Here is a 22187-nt window from a genome sequence, read left to right on the forward strand (position 1 = left end):
CACATACTAGAACCACAGAGTTCACATCAATCCACATTGGAGCAAAGGGAAGGATATTCCCAAGTTACTGCCTAAAAGTGTTTACATTTCCTTGCTGTGCTAGGAAATCTTTTGGCAGTGGAACATTACAGAATAGCCAATATGTGAAAGTGGTAACAGTATTTCTGTGCAAGTACAAAGAAGCTCAAGAAAAACTAAAGGGATCTTCACTGGAGCTGGTAGGGTTTGAGGCACTGTCCCATAAGACCTAAGTGTCAGCAAAGCATTGGAAAGATCACTGACTTCAGACATTTACAAGTCCTCAGCCATTCCTTTTGCCAATAGGCAAGGCTGTTGGTCAAGACCTATCTTATTAAGAGGCCCATTACGTAAAACTTTTGCCTGAGGATCACTATATGGCAACTTTATTCATACTTTACAGGGGAAAATTAGGCTCCTTTTGCTTTATTCTGTTACAAGCTTAGCATAATTTATTATTTCAGAAAAGTATTTATTAATACATAACTTAGGTTCTTAGTGGAAGCCAATTACAACTTAGAAACATCTAAGTGTATCTTAGCAGACAAAATCTGGATGGCTTCTCAGACAGAGCTGCTGGGAAAGGCCACAGCAGTGACACTGTGCACCTAAAGACACTTCCATGGCCAAGGATATTGTGGTATTGTATAGTTATCTATGGGGTATCTATGGGGTCCTTCCCTTACATAGAAATGGCTGTCCTATCTATTTACTCTTTCAATTTCAAACAATAGAATATGGTTATGAAATAAAGATAAGTAAAGAAAAGGAAAACTTGTTTTGAAGGTATCTGTGGTCAAATAAGACACCCAAGAATCAGAATAACCTAGGAGGCAAACAGTGGCTAGTGAAACAGGTACTTCAGGGACAAGGGGCATCTTAGCAATGATCTGAATGGATGAGGTGCATTGCTGTTAGTTCTCTTATGCCCTTTCTCTCCTTCCAGTTCCAGCCTGAGATTTCTGGTAGATGCTTCCTAATGTCTTTGTGTAAAAGATGGATACATTTAGAGGACCACTTTACCACACAATCCAGGCTTCTGTGTGCCCCTTGTACCTCCCAACTGGACATGCAAATGATTCAGTCCATGGAGGCCTGACCCCAGCCAGCTTGTTCTAGGTGCTTGGCATAGCCTAACATTTCCCTCAGGCAAAGGCTGGCTCACTAGGGTGACTGAACAAGGGGAGGGTTATGTGGGGTTCTACACACAGCTTTATTATTTCCCCACAGTGAGATTGCCTATCTGTTTATTGAAGTTTGTCCTCAAGGCAGGTTAGCTCCCTGTGTGACTTAGACTGGAGAGTCCTGGCATGGTATGTGACATGCACAATTGCTTTCTTCAAGAACCTCACAGACTTGAGATACTATTTTGAATACTTTCTTGATTTTCTCTTCCCTAGGACATCCCCTCAAATATGTTGCAACAGCAGGGGCTACAAAGAGGGGGAAAATATGAAATGGAAATAACCAGAAAGTCTGTTTTAAAGAGGCTGCTTTGCTTTCCGTGTGCAGAACACCCTAAGCTACAGTCCCTGAAGTGGGTTTTAGAAAGGAATACCAGAGGGGTCAAATTTCAAAGAGGCTCCAGCCTCTAATCAGACTGTGGTCTATGACAATGCTCTGTTAAACACCAAAAAGATCTTTTCAACCAGAAAGGCATTTCATATGCACCAGGGACAAGTGTTATTGACCACATGATCTCTGCAAGATTTACCATAACTTCTCTTTTTCTCCCGAAGCACCATGAGTGTAGCAAGTTGTTTGATAGAACCAAGGGTTTGATCTTGCACAAACTTGTCCTCCAAAACACTTGAGAGTAAATGAAAAGCTTACAAAGTCTATATTTTAGAGAATCTAGAGAATGTGACTCTGTATGCATCTTCTCTTGTCTAGAGAAGAAATTGCCTCATAGCCACATCTAAGCTTTTAGCAGCCACACGTAGCAAAACTTTAGCTGAAGTGCAGAGCCAACACAGTAAAATATCTCATGAGAGAAACTTTGAGTAAAGATTGCCTTAAACTGTGTTGCTAAGAAATATGGAAATATTTGGGTCATGCAGATTAAGGATTTAGAAGATCACTTCTTACCTGGGCTTCTTTGGGGATTCCATTTTTCACACAGTCAGTGCTTTGCCATTTGCTGTGCTGAGTCTTGGTATTGTGGAGAGTCCCATTAGTAACAATACTACCCCTAGGATTGGCCATCAGTGGGGAGCGCTGCAGCCCAGCAGGTTCTCTTTCAGAGGTCTGAGGCTTCAGTTTTCAAGGTGCTGGAGTGATGACATAAAGCACTTTGGGGCTGAGCCCTTAAAGGAATCCTACCAGTCAGGCTTTTCCAGAAGAAGAACCACAGCCTATCTATTGACCAGATCTTTAGTGGTTACCTTTACTAGTCTACTCCAGTGGCATTGTGGGTTCCATGGCAACAAACCTGCTTCTGAAACTACAAAGGAATCTGCCCTGCTGGCTGCTCTTGGAAGCAGAGGAAACTTAGAGACAGAAAATTCCAGGAGCAAATTCTGAGGAGGCAGACTGAGATGTAGAGAGACGTTTAAAGATACACATAGCACCCTCACAGAGTTCACCGTACTGAAGGGCTGGTTACACATTTTTCTCCTTTTTGTCTCCTCTCCTTTTCACATATAGTTACATTTTGTTTTCACTGAAAGCTATGATTGAAGCTTAAGATTTTGTTGTGGCAGAAAATAATATTCATGAATGACTGCTAGAGGACGAAAGGGCAAGTACTGGGGAGCTATTGTCTAATGGGTACAGAGTTTCAATGGGGGTGGGAAAGAAACTTGTGGTGATGGGTCATTGAACAGGGATGAGTATATATGTAATGCCACTGAACTGTATAAGTAATGTGTCTCAAATGGTCAATGTCCTATTGTTTGCCCTGATATTTGTTAAAATCAAAACAGCAACATTTATAACCCACATATAAACATATGCACCTACAATATACAAAATAATGAAATGATGAAGGGTCCTGGCTCACCAAAAATTCTAGATAGACAGAAGTCAGTAAAATAGAGCATTCCAGTTCTTATCAGTAATGCATCATTTTTTAATCACATGATCTTAGAGGAGCCATTTACCTTCTCTATGCCTCAGTAGACAATGTTTATAAAATGAGACAATGTATTTGGTGAATCAGCATATGTGGGGCAGTATGAAATGACACTTAGACTTGATTTTGTTGTGAGGCATTTGGAGACCATAGGGTCCTACTCATTACCCCTTATTCTTTCAATTACAACAATAATCATCAAAGGGCACTGTGGTTTATTGGGCAATACCAATAGTTTACAGCTGGTTGAGCATTTCTTAGGTTACCCTTGTGGTTTTCCTCTCTTGATATCAGAAAATCCTATCTGAAACCAAAGGCCTTAGGAGTAACACTCTAGGCTATGGTGGTATGCTCCTGTGATCCCACTATTGCAGAGTTAGATGCATGATGATTGCTAGATCTAGGCCAGTTTGGCAGTTTGGAATATGTAGTGAGTTCCAGGCAAGACTGAAATACATATTGAGAGCCTCTCCTATTTTTTTCTATTCTGTTTCCCATCCTAGCACCCCATTTTGATCCTCTCTTCAATGTGTAAAACTGAGCTTTCTGCTCTCGAGATGAGTCTGAGAAATATAGCCTCTTTCCACAAAGCAAGCTAGAAAACCTAAAAACATGTATTTGCTGTTTTGGAGCTCACCATAAAGTTCTCTGGCTTGCTCTGTGGTAGTGGACTGCATGACTCTCTTTCAGGTGTCCGGCTCCATGCTTTGGAGGAGATACACTTCATTGAGAGACTAAGAAGAAACTGAATATCTAGGTCTTGATGAGTTTCTCAACTGAGTATAAAATAGATAACACCAATCTTGGACTCCACCTTGACTCTTTGACTCATCCATCTGAATATAACCAAGTCATATAAAGCTATAATTTAATACACTTGGTATACTTTTCTTGTTAATTCACTATGCCAATGTCTTTTAATATAGAAGCATCAGTCACAAATCTTCACGAACAGGGAGGTGATTGGCTCTTTTCCTGTTTTTACAGAGAATCAAGACTTTTGACACCAGGTACCTAAAAATAAAGAGCACTTATTGGGCCAATAGTGCAAATGAATTAACAAACAAGCAAACAAATTAAGCAAAAATATAAGGAAATATCATCTCTTGCTAGAGCCTTGTACCCTGGTTTTAAGCTCTCTTGTTTAAGGTTTATTTTTCTCCAAAATGAAGAGACTTCCAGAAGAGGTGATTGTAATGATAATTTGACCACAATTTTCATGCACCAACCCCCATTTTTCCTCTCCCTGGATGAGTACAATGATAATATTGACTTAATTCCAAATGTATATCCATCCCAGTGTGTTCTACCTCAGAATCTTTATTGCATTTGTCCTAAACCCTGTCACCAGAGCAGAAAGAACTTTTGACTGGTCTCTTTCCTCTGAGGCTAGTACAATGGGTGTTGGGCACTAAATCTTTGCTGGCTTATTTCCTATGAAATTTTGCACAACTGAGAGATAAAGAAGTAGGAGAAAGTACAGATTATTGTTGCCCTGATTGACTGCCTCATGTTACCCATAAAGATAATGTGGAGACATTGAGTTATTTTACCATGTTCTATTGTTCTGTACAGAATTAATAATAACAGTTTGATCTGATGCTAGGGGCCTAGACTTGAACTTTGAACTGGCCTGTGCCCATTCTGTGACTATCATGAAACTGTATTCATAACTTCTAAAACTATGCTTTGAGTAAGGATTTTAAGATAAAACTAACAATTTATAGAGTAGGTCTTCCTTCTTTCCTTTCCTCTTTTATATTTCTCTGATTTAAATTTCTTTGTAATTTGCTTCTTTTCCTCTCCATATTTTCATTCCCTTTCTACAAGGAGACTAAAGCCATATGTAAAGGAAACATCTCAAAAGCACATTGAGTTTCCTTCTATTACCATTTATCAAATTTAGTAATCAGGCTTAGGCCTTTAAGAGAGATCTGCTACAAGGTCTCACTCTTGAACTTGCATGTTTGGGTGTGGAGGCATGAATGTCCATGGTTATATGCATTCATGTCTGTGCGGGTGCACGTGGAACTCAGGGGTCATTATCAGGTGTTTTCAATCTCTTTCCAACTTAGATGTTTTCCTTTTTTTTTTTTTAAAGATCATAATTACGTCATTTCTCCCTTCTCTTTCCTCCTCAACAATGTCTCATATACTCTCCTTGTTTTCTTTTACATCCCTGTCCTTTTTTTTTCTCTAATTGCTTTATATGCATGCATGCATGTATATGCATATACACATATATTTTTTAAATGTAATCTCAGATTGAATAATGTTACTTATATGTATTCTTTCATGGCTGGTCATTTCATATTGAAAAATCTATTGGTATGCTCTTTCCTGGAGCAGACCAATTCTTCTGCTCTGTATATTCCTTATTTAACCAAGAAGAGTTAAAGCCTCATAAGCTTTCCCTGTCTATATTGGTATTCTGTTGCTGATGTCCCTTAGTTTTTTGAGACAGAGTCTCTCATTGTACCTAAGGTTCAAGGATCCCCTATCTCTACCTCCCAGTGCTAACTTTTTATGTAAATAATCATCACAGGAAGCACTTTGTTGACTGAGCTAGCCCCCCCATCCTCACTCTTAAACCATTTATGTTTTAAGTGTCATATTGTAATGCATACGAATTATTGCATGCTCAAAATCACATTGACTCACCAGTCTTTTGCACTGAGTACTTCTAGGAGTATAATCAGTGTTGGCTCATTGCTTTGAGTCATCTATCCAAGTAAATATGAAGTTCTGCTCAAGTCAATGGATGTTTTAGGTTGAACAGTAAAAACAGTAAATATTCATCAAGGTATTAGTATTTTTGAATGATTAAATGAATTTCAGGTTAATCATTAAACTTGATAATGGCTTGGATAGCTACTGCACATTTTAATGAAATACCTTCAGTCTCTTTGTTGCTAAGAACAAAAAGTTAGCAGTGCCTACACATCTACTATTTAAGACACAGATCATTGTTGAAGATCAAAGTAAACCTACCCTTGAGTGGTAAACAGCCAAAACAATGCTAGTTAATGATAGTTTTATGTTCTCTGATGGCACTTTTTGTTTTGCCCAGAAGTCTGCTTCTAAGCCACTCAGTTAATAGAGCAGATACAAGGAAGATAACAGAGTACAGAGAGCTAATGAAGAGATGCTCAGTATATTCCGAAGAAGCTCTTACATATCTAAGAGTTGTCAGGGAATGAAAAAAAATGAATGAGTAGAATTGTACAGAATTGAGTCCATGGAACTCTGTTGTTTATCCAAGATACAAATTTTATCTATTTGACAGAGTAGGGCTGATATGAAAACTTAAGTTTCAATAGGTTAAGTGACTTCTCAAAGTCACAGGAATAATATACAAAACAAAAACAAAAACCAAACCAAACCAAAACAAAACAAAAAAGCAACACACATCTGGGTGGAGGGTGAGAGATAACAGTGTGTATACCATGATATGTCTCCTTAAGCTATATATAGAGTTGAGGAGCATTAACCACTGGGAAAGATATAACAAAGACTGTCAGGGCTTAACAGATTTCACTTGTGATCAAATAATGAATAAATACTTTCATCACAGTAAAGTCTTTCAATCCATAAATAGCTATGAAGAATTAATGACATCTCAGTGCTGACATATAATTCTACATACAACTCAGTTTTCCTGAAAAGTTAAATCTGGAAAATTCTCAGAGTGCAGACAATTTCATTCCCAAAGCTGCTTCAGCATAAAAATACCAACTATATGTGACCAAATATCAAATCTGGATTGACCAAGAAGTCACTGATTTTGTCTGAGAAAAAATAGAAAGTAATCACATTAACTTGTTATTTATCAGGTGGAAACTACAGATTCTAATCAGCTTAGGTTTAGAGCTTCTAATCAAGATCAAGATAGATTTAGTTTTTGTATCTCCAGGTTTTGTGGACTATAGCGAATAGGAAGATTATGTGCAATACTTTCATTGTCTCACAGCTTTGCCCTGAAGTACATTCTGGCTACAGCTGCAGGTTCCAGCCACATCTCATTCAAATTCTTTTTCTTTGGTTGGAGGTCCCTGAGAGACAGTTTATTATATGTCTTCTGTTCTCTGTCTCTCTCTCTCTTTGTGGACAGGCTATGTGACCATAGTTACCCTTTTCTGGGTAGTTAGGGCCATGCATAGTGAAGATTTCATTTTCATTGCATGAGACCTGTGCCAAAAAGCACAGGATTCATGAGTAAAGCATCTTTGTTCTCCTTTTCTCTATACTGACGAGTGTTCATGCAATGGCCAGTGGGATTGCATCCAGTTGCCCTCAGCAGTAACAGTATTTGTGAAATTGTTATCAGTTTGCGTCCTTTCCTTGTTTGACTTACCCATTCTTTTGAACACCTCCCAAGAAAATCAGAGATTAAGCGCATGAACCTAAATTAGAACAAATGTACTCCAGATAGTCCATCAGATGTATTGATTTAAGGTTCTACTGGGTTTTTAGAGTGAACAATACTAGTGTGTCCTGAAGACTAAGTGAGTTGTATGAAAGTCAGAAGCATCAAATAGGGGATCCTGCACAGGACTGACCTAAGCTCTCTATAGGAGCAGGAACTACCCCTAATGCATTGGCTGGCTCTTGGGGACCTATTCCTCATATTGGTTTGACTTGCCCAGCCTAAATACAAGGGAGGTGCTTAGTCTTTTAGTGCAACTTAATATGCCATGCTTTGTTGCTACCCATGGGAGTCCTGTCCCTTTCTGAACAGAATCAGAGGAGGAATGGATTGGGGGAGGGGTGAGGCAGAGAGGAGGTGGGAGGAGGGAATGGGAGGAGAGGCGGAGGAAGGGCAAACTGCAGTCAGGATGTAAAATAAATAAAATTAAAATGAGAATTGTATGAGTTGGAAATTCTATACATTCTTTTAATAAACTTTCAAGGAATTTTTGGAAATAGGAAGTCTAATTACATCTCTCATGAGATAAACTGTGAGCTAGATTTACATAGAAAGTGCTGACAATCTGAGTTGAAGAGGAAGATCATTGACTTTGAATCATCATATAGAAACCTACAATTGGAATGAGGCACAGATGCGACTTTTACAATCATTCTGCCTCTTGTTCTTCAGGATTGATTCCCTGAGCTCTGAGTGGGAGGGATTTGATGGAGACCTTTAGTTTAGACACTCTCTGTACATAATGTCTGGCTATGCATCTCTTCACCTGTTTCCATCTGCTGCTGGAGGGAGCCTCTCTGATGATGCCTAAATGAAGCACTGATCTATGAGTAAGCATATCATTAGAAATAATTTCATTTGTGTATTTATACAAGTTGTTTTGGCTTCACCTAGGTCTTTGGGCTATCTAGTCTCTGGTTCTTGGTTTATCAAGCAGTGTCAAATACAAGTGCCTTCTCATGTAGTGGGTCTTAAGTCAAATTAGATATTGGTTGGCTATTCCCACAAGTTCTGTCACCATTCTACTAGCCTACTAGCTTATTTTGCAGGCAGGACAAATTGTAAGTCAAAGATTTTGTGGCTGAGATGGTGTACATATTTCTCTTTTGGTAGCCTGCAGAGTACCTTCCTGCACCAGAGAGACTAGAAAGTAGGGGTGAATGCTCCATTTTGGAACCAGCTTTTCTTCTCTATGTGCAATGGGTTGTATGGGTATTGTCCTTGGCAATTGGGCTCCACTGTCAGTTTATGGAGAGCAACCTTTGTCTTAGCAGAAGTCTGGGTTTTTGGTGGTTTCCATGGGACCCACTTCACCAACAATTCAAATGAATGAAACTCAGTCCCTCTACTGGAAGCTTCACCCAACTATAAGAGCAGGTGAGTTGAGATTCTGTATCAATCCCTCATTACTAGATCTCCTCATTAGGATCTCCTTCATAGATTCCAGGAAGTTTCTACTGCACTTAGTTTCTATACCAACACCCAAAATGCCCCACAATCTCAGTTGTTTCTTCCTTCACTCTCCCCCTCAATCTCACCTCCCACACACGTGATCCCTTCTGCTCCAAGCACCCAAAGCCCTTTGTCCAGCCATAAAACCTATTCTATTTCCCCTTCCCAGGAAAATTCATGTGCCCCCCTAGACCTCTCCTGTTTACAGAACCTCTCAGTGTCTATGTATTGTAGCTTGATTATCATCTACTTAATGGCTAATATCCATTTATAAGTGAATATACATCATATTTGCCCTTCTGGGTATGGGTTTCCTCACTCAGGATGATTTTCTTTCTAGTTCCATCAATTTCTCTGCAGATTTCATTTCATTAAAAAAACAAAAACCCCTCACCCAAAGAACTGAATAATACTCCATTGTGTAAATGTATAACTTTTTTTTTAACCCATTATTCCCTTGAGGGACATTTAGATTGCTTTCAGTTTCTGGCTACTGTGAATAAAGCCACAATGAACATGGTTGAACAAATGCCCTTGTAGCAGAATGGAGCATCCTTTGTGTATATTCATAAGAGTGGCATAGCTGAATCTTGAGGGAGATCAATTCCCTATTTTCTGCCATATTGATTTCCATAGTGGCGATAAAAGTTTGTACTTTCATCAGCAGTGGAATAGTGTTCTCCATGTTCTCCATCCTTGCCAACATGAACTGTCACTTATGCTTTTGATCTCAGCTATTCTGACAGGTGTAAAATGGAATCTTAATGTAGTTTCCCTCATGGCTAAGGGTGTGTAGTGTGTAGGTATGTAGTGGCATCTTATTCCTACAATAGACTTGAGGTAATGGTGTTAGGGTGTGACTTCAGTGTGTGGATGTTACCCCTTATAATGAAGAGGAGGGGCTTGCTCTAGCTCTCTTCAGTTGTGGTCCAAGCACTCCAAAGGGCAGAGGCTGAGCCTCTAGGGACAGAAGATCAAAGCAGTTGTTTACCATCATTGTGTGAATGCTCCTCAAAAAAAAAAAAAAAAATCCGTTAATTCTTTATTCAGGCGTTTGTGGACTTCATTTAACCCACCTTTATGTTTCTCAGTCATTATTGCAATTTCTGTTTAGATTTGGACTGCATTTTTAACTAGATTTTTCGGTGTGTGTGTTATCTACTTTCTTGAGTTCTTTATATGTTTTGGATATTAGTTCTTTATCAGATGTAGAGTTGGTAAAAACTATCTTTTCCTATTTTGGATGTTCCTGCTTTGTCTGCTTGATGGTGTCCTTTGATTTACAGAAGCTTTTCAGTTTCATGAAGTCTCATTTATTAACTGTTGAACTTATTGCCTGTACTACTGGTGTTGTGTTCAGGAAGTTGTATCCCGTGCCAATGTATTCATAGATGTTTCCCCACTCTCTCTTTATCAGGTTCAGTGTATCTGTTCTTATGTCGAGGTCTTTGATCCATTTGGATTTAAGTTTTGTGCAGGGTGATAAATATGGATCTATTTGTATTCTTCTACAATGCAGACATCCAGTTTGACCAGCATTATTTGTTGAAGATGCTGTCTTTTTTCCAGTATGTATTTGTGGTTTACTTATCAAAAATCAGGTGTTCATAGGTGTATGGATTTATATTTGGGTCTTCAATTCAATTCAATTAATCAGTGTTTCTGTTTTTAGGCCAATGCCTTATGGTTTTTATTATTCAAGCTTTGTAGTACAACTTGAAACTGAGAATGTTACAATTTCTTTTATTTTAGTGATTGTTTTCACTTTCTTGATTTTCCCCCCATATGACATTGAGAATCATCCTTTCATGATCTATAAGAATTGTGTTGGAATTTTTTTGTGGGGATTGTATTGAATTTGTAGATTGCTTTTAATAGGATGGCACATTTAATTGTTACTGTGTTAATTTTACCAGCCCATGGGCATGGGAGATTTTTCCACCTTCTGATATTTTCTTCAAATATTTGAAGTTTTATCACACAACTCTTGCACTTGCTTGGTTAAAGTTACCCCAAGATACATTATATTATTTGAGCCTATTATGAAAGGTGTTGTTTCCTTGATTTCTTTCTCCATCCATTTTTCATTTGTATAAAGGGCAGCAACTAATTTTTTTTAGTTAATCTTGTAACCTGCCACCTTTCTGAAAGTATTTATCAGCTGTAAGAGTTCCCTGGTCGAATTTTAAGGTCATTATATATACTGTAATATTATCTGCTAATAGTAATATTTTGACTTCTTCCTTTCCAATTTGTATCTCCTTCAGTTGTCTTATTGATCTATCTAAAACTTCAAGTACTATATTGAATAGTTATTGAGTTGTAATTTATTTCCTTCCTCTATTCCTATTATTCTTAGGTTTGATTTTTTTTATAGAGTCCATATTTCCTAGATGTTTTATTTCAGATTTTTTTTTAGATGTAACCTTTTCTTGACCAATGTATCCATTTGTTCTGTTGTATCTTAAGAGCCTGAGATATTCTATTGGTGAAGCTTGACTCTGAATTTCCTGTTCAAATTCCTAAAATTTTCATTTCCAGAATTCCCTCAGTTTGTGCTTTTTTAAAATTGGCTTCTATTTCTATTTTCAGGTCTTGAATTGTTTTGTTTCTTTCAACTGTTTGCATTTTCTTGGCTTTCTTTAAGGGATTTATTTCATTTCCTCCAATTGTTTGTTTGTGTTTCCCTAGATTTCTTTAAGGGATTTATTCATTTCCTCTTTAAGGACATCTATCATCTTCATATAGTTGGTTTCATGGTCTTCTTTGTGTGTTTGTGCTTTAGCTAAGTTGAATTTTCAGAGTTTGCTGTGGTTGGATAACTGAGCTTTAATAGAGATGTATTTCCATGGCTGTCATTGGCTGTGTTTTCCATCAGGTTTAGGATGAGTATAGGTCTAGATGCTGATCTGTAATGTTTCCTAACCTAAAAATGTTTCCTCATTTTTGGAGAGTGTGATGGCTGTGTGATGATGTGTGTATTCCTGGCCTGATTAGCTGGGAATACCTGATGATGTTGGAAACAGGAATAAGGCAATGAGGAGTTTATGGAGTGGATGATCTGTGGGAACCAAAGATGTATGCAGGGTGGAAAGGAGGCTGCAGATGGTGATCTCTTGAAGTACAGGATCAGACCTTATGTTACAGTGTGGCCAGAGTCATGTGAGAGACCAAGGCTTTGATCTTGTGACCTCTAAGATCAGTTTGGGTGTGCAGTTCTGACTTCTAAGGCTCCAGTGGTCACTGCAAGACTGGGAGTCTGCATTTCTGTGACCTCAGAGGTTATTCTGGACCTTCAGATAGTACACAGACATCTATGTGTCTGATGTTTAGTGTCCTTCTCCCAGCTGGCTCACAGCACACAGCACACAGCAGGTGACTGAGGCTTTGACTCTACCTGGTTTCCTTGGGGCTTGTGCAGCTCCACCCTTCATCCTATTGGTACAAAGCAGAGAGGAGTTCACCTGACTGACACCATTGCCATGTGTCACCAAGTTTTACCAATCCTTATAGCTGAAATTTATGAAGATATCCTTCTTGAAAAGTCACAGAAAATAAAACATCCAAGCAAGCTCAGAGGGAGAGGAAGTAAAGAGTGAAAGATAAACCTACTCTAACTTGACAAAGAAACACAAAGGATAGCATACAACTACCTGCCTTGATCCATATCCAACCAATCAATCCCAATACAAGAGACTCTGAAACAATAGAGGTAGCTGAGATCTCTAAGAAAGAATACAACTCCGGAATAATGAAATTAGATTTGTATCTTTCACACTGTACAAAAATACTTTCAAAGTAGATCAAAACCTTTGTGGAACTAGAATATTATATTAGGTGAGGTGACCCTAACACAGAAAGACAGAAATTGCTGTTTCTATTTCCAAATCTTCAGATGTCCCAACACAGAACAACTGCAGAAACCAGTAAGCAAAAAGGAACCATGGGAGAGATACAAGTGAATGGGGAAAGGGGAAAAATGGGAGATGCTTTAATTGGGGAAGTGTGAGGAAGGATAATAAAGAGGGAGAAAGGATAAATAATACCAAGGATATTTGGAAGAGCCATAGACAATCATATTACTTTATATTCACCTAAATTATATACAAAATGTATAACTATGAATGTATACAGATACATGCACATATATGATGTGTGTGTTAAATGAACTTATGCCACGTGTGGTGATAATGATCCCCTCAGGAGCCACTGATTAACAAAAATCCTAGTACAACCATGAGGAATCTCCTTTCAAGTGGTTAGCCAGGGGACTCCAAGAGATTCTTAAAAACAAAACAAGTTATTGCTATTGCCCTTGGCTGTCTTCCAGAAGTTGAAGGTAAGTCCCCATTGCTTATGACATACCATGCACTTTGGATACAGGATTAAGAGGAATGGAGCTGACATTGACCTGAAAGCCTCCTTTCTGAGTACTAGCTTTCAAAGTACCAGCTTGGTGCAAGATGACTAGGGAGGAAAGTAATCAGCACTTCTACTCAGATAAGATGCCTATAAACTACAACAATGACCAGCAACACAATAAGAGATCCATGACTTAGAAATGGCACTTACATTTTATTAGTAACCAGGAACTGTCCAGCTGGACTTACGGCCAGTACAACAGGAGGGAAATCATGCCTGGTATCATAAATGTAGCTTACTACTCATGGCTAGTGGCAGTTTAGTCCCTAAGATCAGTATAATTCCTAACTTCATTCTAAATACTTATTCTGACATCCATAGATGAGTGTAGCTCTCACCCCTCATCCAAGAAGAATCTTTTTCAGTAGATGGAGAATATTGCTTTATTGTGCCTGCATCTCAATGAGTAGCATGCTAGGAATTTGAAAACACTGAGAAATTTGCTTTTTTCATTATATGTTTTAATTGTGAAATGTGTCACTGCTGCTGAACATTTTAAAGAATAAAAAGAGGGGTTAGGGTAAATTAAACCTCTTTTGATGAAGAGAGAAAACTACTTATTTTATGTTCCTAACACTCCCTTTTAGTGACATTTGAGATACACAGGCCCAGTCCAGATAATAAGCAAAGTTTGTGAACCATGGGGTTCATGGATCTGGCAAATGCGTCACTTGTTTCAGAGTCCATCTACCTGGTGACTAGAGGGCTGCTTGGTTACAGCAGAGAAAGGCAGTCTTTGCAGCATTCCATGGGAGTATGGCATCAAGAGTCTGATGTTCTGCTCCAAGCTTTTGCTAGTGGTGCCATCCCTCAAATATGTGTTAGGAATGGGCATGTAAACCACATTCTTTGTGGCCCTGTCTCACATAGGTCCTGATATGTCACACTCAACTTCACTACAGGAGTGTAACAGGGAGTTGCAATTTCCTAGAAAGGAGACTTTGACTCCAGGTTGATAGCAAACAAGAGGTAGGTTGATTTTTACTTTATTGGGTTTGTAGTTAATGTACTGTGCACTCCTATTCACAAAGAGTAGGCTGATAAATAACATATTCTTAAAATTAAAAGAATAGCACAATATCATGTTTATCAAAGTAAAGTGGGACCACATGAACACAGAGAGGTTAAAAGTCATAAAAAAAAAAAAAAAAAGGTCAGGTTCAAGGACTTACTGACACACCAGACTGAAGAAAGGATACAACACTCTCCTTAGGGCTCAATAAACAAGACTTCTGTCATTGTGATACTGATGGCCCATATTGACTTGTCTTTGGTCAACCAGTGTGTGTGTCAAGGGACCAACAAGCAGAGAAAATTTAGCTTTCTTAGGATTTCAGCTCTACTTGATCTGTCGTGTTGATATGACTGTTAATCTACCTGTTCATAAATCTGGAGCTGTTCTAGTCCTTCGCCTCTACTGTGCCGTCTTTGGTCCTACATTTTATGTTTTTAGCTCCACTTGAGCCTGAGGCTGGACCCTGTAGGTGTGTTTCCGTTATTCCTCCAACAGGTTTAGTTATCTGGAACTGTCCCCACTCCTCACACAACAGAGATGTTTTGTGTATTATTATCCACTTCCTGCTTCTGCCTCTGAGCTAAGCCATCCAGAACTTTTTGAACATAGTCTCTTTAACCCTTATAGCCCTTCTATGACCTAATGTGCTATCTATCTATCTATCTATCTATCTATCTATCTATCTATCATCTATCTATCTACCTATCGTCTGCATTTATATACCTATATCTAGATGAACTCCATGATGTATAATATGTGATCGAGAATTAATGTTAGTATTTAGGATTGAAATAGTAGAACCTGAATTTGCCGCAGGCAGCCATCGAGAGAATTGGAACTACTTGGCAAACTGCTGCCATGGAAACAGCATAGGTTGTGAATTACTGCTATTCAGTTACATTTGGCATGTGAAAAGACACAGATATGTTCATCTTTGCTTTTGACATAGCACTATCATGATAGTCAGAGCTCATTTTTAGAACATCTTTTCACGGCCACAAGGAAGCATCATATCTATTTAGTAATTCTCATTTTCTTTAACCTCTAATCTATTTTTTTTTCCTGTAGAATCTTACTTATTCTGAACATTTCATATAAATAGAATCAGAGTGAATGGTATTCTTGAGAAAGGTATCTCTCTCTCACTTAGAATAATTTTGATGCTCATTTACATTTTAGCATGCATCAATATTTTGTTCCTTTCTCTGGCTGAACAATAAATAAAATGTCATATAGATATATCATTATCCATTTATGAATTTGTGGACATTGATCGCTTTCATCTTTTGTTTAATATAAATAAGTTTTTATGTGGAAATGGTCTTCTAAAAAATTTCTTTTTATTTTCTTAGGTAAATACACAAACACAACTGGCGCGTGCATGTGTACACACACACACACACGCACACACACACACACACACACACACACACACAATGAGGTTTTATGAGTGAAAGGACTTTGAAGTTGGCACAGAGATTTCCGTATCAAGTTCTCAGCACGAAACAGATCTATTTGCCCCAGAGGGACAAAGAGCAGGAAATAAGAGACAAAGATAGGAGATAGACGACTAGGGAGAAGGAGAGAGGAACTAGGGAGAAGGGAAAGGGGCATTTACTCAAGAGGGAGAAAGAACTGCCTCTGGGTAGACAGGAGACAGAAGTGACCCATAGGCAAATAATATTATATAAAGGGAATGAGGGTGGTATCAGGATGAATTGGTTTTGTTTTTATTGGACAAGTTAATTAGGGTAGCCAAAAGTGGTCTTTTGATTGATGGACTTCATACTTTGATAGGTAGACCTTAGTGGTTAGCCTGGGGGGGGGGTGGGCGGGCAAGAAGTAGCCAATAAGGGAACAGAACTTGGGGCTAGCTTTAGGAAGTTTATCTAACAGTTTAGCAAGGTAGAGGGAATGAGAGAGATGGGTAAAAGGCAAAATCTTCTGGTGACATGTTCGCCATAATCCTCCTGTGTTTGCTATGCTCCGGCCTGCTCAGGCCCTTCAATGAGTACTTAGTATCTGAGTTAAAGTCCCATAGCAGTTGTGATTTCTTAAGTGATTAGGATTTGAAACAAATCTTTTGTTAAAGCATCTTTCCCTGAAGTCGCTTCAGAAAAGCTTCAGTAAGGCAAAAGCAATCGACAGTTCTATTTATTAAGTTGCTTTAGGCTTTAGTAAAACAAAAACAAAACCAAAAGCTAGAAAGCAAAATGTGTTTCTCTTTCTAAACAGCCTAAGTTCCATTTTATGTTTTGAACCCAAGGGCAAGACCTAGGACTTAGGATTTCCATTCTGTAAACTGATTTATAGAATCCAAGTCTTTGTCCTAAATTTCCCCACCTTTTTGCCTTGAAGCTGGGATGAAGAGGTTCAGTGATTTCCTGCTGACTGGAGCCCCTAGGGATGTTTTGACTTTTTTTTTTCTCGGTGGCCTGACCAAGCAGTTTAGTCAGTAGTCAGTGAGGTCCTAGGACACCCACTCAGGTGAGTATTTCTCTAATCTCACAGGGAGAAAGTCCCTTAAGAAATGGCTTGACAGTATTTCTCTTACATTTCGTTCTCTACTGGATTTGCCAGTTGATAAACTCTGAATCTCCCAGTTTATCCACATGGGTCAGGCCTGTCTCCCATAGCCTGCAGACCCTCTCCAAATCAGATTTCATCCAACTACTATAGTAGCCCCATAGTGCAGCTATGGTACCAGTCTGTGGTAACCAGTGTTCATGGGGCTTTAGTCAGATTCAGCTGACTTGCTGGTTAGTACCTGAGAAGGGGAGCATGGACTGAGAGGCAGGTAAATATACTAAGGAAAAGACAAAGACACAGAATAGAGTCAGGAGGGCAATCCAGTGAATACTGAGCACACCAAGTTTATTCTTCAACATTCTTATATACCCCAACCAAAAAGTCTTTTGTTATTTAGATAAGACATTCATTCCTAATACTAAACATCCTACAGTTGACATGCCTCTGGGCCTTATAGCTTTAACCTTGGAAGAGTAAAGATAGTTTTGAATTGTCTGACCTTAAGTCAAGATAAAGTGAAGCCATTTTTATGGACCCTAACTAACTGCCTCCCCTAGCACTCAGTTGTTATTTGTTGAATAAAACTTTTACTCACTTGCTGCCTTGCTTCCAAGCACTGAATAAGTTGATATACACCCTCATAGAAGTGTGACATAGAACACACAGAAAACTTTGAGCAGTCAGATGGATAATTTTATTTAGGGTGCCTTGTATCTTGTGGTGGTTTGAATGAAGACAGCTCCCATAGGCTCATATGTTTGAATACTCAGCCCCCAGTTGGTGAACCGTTTGGGAAGGATCAGGAGGTTTGGTCTTGTTGGAGAATGTGGTTCATTCAGGACTGGTTTTGAGGTTTCAAACTTATGACATTTGGAATAGCAGTCACTCTTCTGTGCTCCATACTTATGGATAGGATGTAAATTCTCAGTTGCTGCCTGCCCCGGTGCCATGCTTCACCATCATAATGGTTATGTACTCTAGCCCTCTGTAACTTTGTGAGAACCAAATACATTTGTTAAAAGCATTATATTGTAAGTTCTAATTACTGTGCCTAAGAGATCCATGAAACAAAAAAATGCATCTTATTTGCAAGCCTCTTGCCCAGGGACAGATAGTTCCTGAAATGCCTGAGACTATTATTTATGGGAGATAACAAGCCACACGTTTTCACACCCTGAAAGAAGTTGGTTGACCCATCTGCACTGGATATGCTTGATCACATATGTGCTGGAGGTTCACAAGCGGGAAATATGTCAGGATGTATGCTTGCCTCTGATTGGACTTACTTAAGCCATTTCAAAAGTTGATTCAGGACCATTTTCTGGGAACCTATAGATGGACTTGTTCAGAGTTCACCTACCTGTCCAGTATTTAATTAAAGCTTGCTTCATATTTGGCTTTAAACTCTGGTAATGGTCTTATTCTTGATCAGTAAGGTTAACATTTTTCTGGAGAACTTGGTGATATTCAGACCACCCATCCAAAATTTAAAGCTGAACCTTCACTCTGGAACTTGAAAGGCTAAGGGGCTGCATCAGGAGGCACATGCCTTGAGATGTTCCAAGGCCCTGAGGCTGCCTTAAGTTCATGGACTACAGGAGTGAACATCCATGCTGAGAAATGCCATAACATCTATGGAGGTCTCCTGGTGAAGCACTGTCTGCTTCTGTTTTGCAGTATCCTTCTCTAGAACATGGAAGGGATTCGATGGGACCCACTTTTTCTCCTGTCCAGGACATATGGCAAGATGTCAACTGCCTGTCTGGTTCTGGTTAGAAAGTTTCTGTTTGTTTACCATGGAAAGTTTTGTCTTGTTGTAAAGTTTTGTTTGTCTATTTCTTGAGAAGGTTGTGTCTGCTTGCTTTGTTGAAAGGTTTTGTTTGTGTTTTCTGGTGTGTCTGCAAGTTTTGTTGCCAGCATGGAGCTGAGACAGAAATGGATCCAAAATTTTTGCTGTTTTAGTGACGGCCTGCCACCAGTCACCACTGGTTCCATGGTTGCTTTTTATGGTGAGGGCTCAGAATTTATCTCTGGTCAGTGGGTTAGGGTTAGCAGGAGTTTGGATGTCTTTTTAGTGTAGATGGTATTATAGTTGTTTATGGTGTTCTATTCTATTGGAAAACTGGCTGTAGAATTGGGTTATGGCTCTTCCTTCTCTAGACTCAGGCATGCTTATTTAAAATTTCCTCTATGCCATTGTGCCGTTGATCTGCCTGGCCCAGTGACAGGGAAAAGAAAGCAAAGCAGAACAGCCAAAAAAGAAAAAAATAGACTTGGTTTATGCAAACCTTCTGTATCTCAAGATTTACGTTTGTTGGGTATGGTTAAAAATCCGTAAAATCTATGAAAAAGTTAATTTAAAACTCATAACATGGAGTTGACAGGAGTTGATAGTTAGACAAATATATGTGTGCATAGGTAATCTTAAAGGAACCCTGTGGCATGATTCCATTTTGGGATTTAAGTAACCCATGGCTTGCAACCATCTTTAGTCAGCCATGTGACTGGCAGCCATCTTTACTAGGACTGAAGAGGGCAGATATCATATGAATTGATTAAAGGTGACTATGTGGAGTGGGCCTATCCAGGAGGGAACAACAGGTGTCCAAGATATTTTGAATCAGGATGGGATTTTTGTATATTTCCTGTCTTGTCCTGAAAACAAGGTTTATGAAAGAGATTTAAAAACAATACTTGATTAATAATGTATTAAAGGTACACCTCAATGTTTTCATATATAAGAACGAACCTTGTGCTAGAGGCCAAACTTTGTAACATGAAAGTCACTCAGGTGGTGTTGTTTTAAGGGATCAAGGGGCACCTGGGGCTTGCAAACATGCTGCAGGGCTAAAGTTTCTAAAGATAGCCCAGTTGCAGTGGTGGACCTAGCAGTTTAGGAAATGATGGTGCCATGTCATAGTCAACAGAAGAGTCGGCCACAGTGAATTGGAGCAGGTTGAAATCTAGGCTGCAGGCTATGCACGTGCTGCTGGAGATGGGGCCAAAGAGGGGATCTGAGCATAGCATTGCAAGAAAACTCAGAGGATTGTGAATGAATCCCAGATATTGAAATTTGAATTGTTTGCACTGTTCGAACTTGGTTTTGCCTTATGCAGATTGTGATTGTACCCTGTACTTGCCCTCCTGAAATAAAAAAAGTTACTTTATCTTTGATATTCTAGGAGCACACAGTTGAGAGATTTTAATTTTTTTTTTTGAGAGGAAAATTTGGAGGTTTACAGAAAGTTTAAATTAATAAAAACATTTAAAAGTATTTACATCTATAAGGCTATGGGGCATTCTAAGTTTAGAAAATGTTTTATATTATTCATATTTGGCTTTAAAATTAAATAAATAAATAAATAAATAAATAAATAAATAAATAAAGGCTAAAAATCAGGGCCACAGACACTAAACCTAAAAATTAGACCCACCAAATGCTAAGCACCAGAAACTCGGATGTTCCTATTTTACAATGCAGCAAATCAATGACTTAAGCAGTCTGGCAAAGGGTTTAGAGTAGCTTCTCAGCCTATGAGTCTTGACCCTTTTGGGGGGATTGAAAGACCTTTTAACAGGTGTAGCCTTGAACTACCTGCATGTCATGAGTTTACATTGAGAGTCGTAACAGTGGCAAAGTTGAAGTTGGAAAAAGGCATGAAGTTGGAAAAAGAATGATTTTGTGGTTGGAGTGGGAGGGTCACCACAATATGGGTAACTGTATTGAAGAGTTGAAACATTGGGAATGTTGAGAACCAATGGCCCAGAGAATGTCTTTCTGATGAGAAAAGATTACAGAAGAACTTCAGATGACTGACAAGGCAAGATGTCTCTGTCATTTCTAGAGTTTATATACAATCCTTCTGTGGTCTTTGAAGGAGTTAAAGACAGATAGTTATGGTTATAGTTTTCCTTAGTTAGGTTTAAAAATAAGTTACATAGACTTTAGACTCACAAAGATAGATAGATGATAAAATATTTTCTTCAAATCTTACTAAATGCTAATGGACTAAATATTGTTAACTGGGATTCTTATTTGATAACTGTTATGTTATATATTTTGCTATATTAAGGTTAAAACCTTTCTTTTTATTTAGACAGAAAAGAGGAGATGATGGGAGATGTCATTCTGTAAATGTGTTTCTCTTACTGGTTAATGAATAAAGCACTGTTGGCTGATAGGAAAGGAAGACAGGAGGGACTAGGAGACAAGGAGGAAAGAGGAAGGAGGAGTCAACATGGAGAGACTGGGGAGACCAGACGCAGGCCCCATTCCCCAGTAAGATGAAAGCACGAGGAAATATTAGATTAACAGAAATAGGTTAATACTTAAGCCAGAGATAGCCGATAAGAAACAAGTAACTGGCCAACAGCATTACATTATATCAAATACAGAGTCTCTGTGTCTTAATTGGGGCAGGCGCGGCAGCGGGAGAAGACCAGCCGTGGGAGGAAAAACCTTACTCCTTACATCTTTCCTTACCTAAAGTCTTTTCATGCTTGAGAATGTATGTTGAGCCTCCTTGTCATTGCTAACTTTGTTAATCTTAGGCTATTTTTGTTAAAAAAAACAAGTCACATAAGAAACTGTTATGTTCTGTAATGGTGTACTATAAAAGGAAAATTCCCAGTCTCTCTGTGGACTGTGTTTATGAGTTAAAAGTTTTATTTTGATACTAAAATGAGCTTCACTTGAGAGATTGTTATTTTTCTAAGGCTTACACTTAGCAGAGATAAAGCTATAATGTTAAGCATTAGAGAAAAGCCCCTATTCCCTCAAGGGCTTGAAGAAAGTTCCTGCTTGCTAAAAATGGAGTTATTCTCCTTATCGCTGGAAAAAAAGAAACTTGCAGGCCTTCCATTAACATGGCTGTGTTGCCTACTACACTTGTCAAGGGCAATATTTGCCTTTAGCATCCCTCAGTCTCTGCTCACAAGCCCTACCCCGGCAAGTATTAGTATTATGAAAACTAATAAGTTAATGTAAACTGTAAAGAATAGTTAAATACAAATCACCTTGTAAATGATGCAATTCTTTAATGTGTTCAGAACTGTACTTGTAGTCATGCTAAGTATTAATGTGATTAACTATAGGCAAAAGCCTTTATTTAGCCTATATGTATTTTCACGGTTAACACTAGATTTGTTTAGCTTAGATATACTTAATGGCTAGTGGTTCTCAAATTTGTCAGAGATCTGTTGAATAAATTTGACATTTAAAAATTTAGTAGAAAAAGCTTATTATGACAGAG

General features: G+C 38.6%; 1 protein-coding gene across 1 annotated transcript in view; it reads right to left on the bottom strand.

The window, feature by feature from the left end:
* Positions 1 to 2261, bottom strand: part of Sptlc3 (serine palmitoyltransferase long chain base subunit 3) — a 101589-nt gene extending 99328 nt beyond the window's left edge. The window contains exon 1 of the mRNA XM_051183149.1: positions 2107 to 2261. Coding sequence (XP_051039106.1) covers positions 2107 to 2223 — 117 coding nt within the window. The 5' untranslated portion in view covers positions 2224 to 2261. The remainder of the gene's footprint in view (positions 1 to 2106) is intronic.
* Between the last annotated feature and the right edge of the window lie 19926 nt (positions 2262 to 22187).

This window comes from Phodopus roborovskii, unplaced genomic scaffold (assembly GCF_943737965.1).
Source record: "Phodopus roborovskii unplaced genomic scaffold, PHOROB, whole genome shotgun sequence".
Classification (NCBI taxonomy): domain Eukaryota; kingdom Metazoa; phylum Chordata; class Mammalia; order Rodentia; family Cricetidae; genus Phodopus; species Phodopus roborovskii.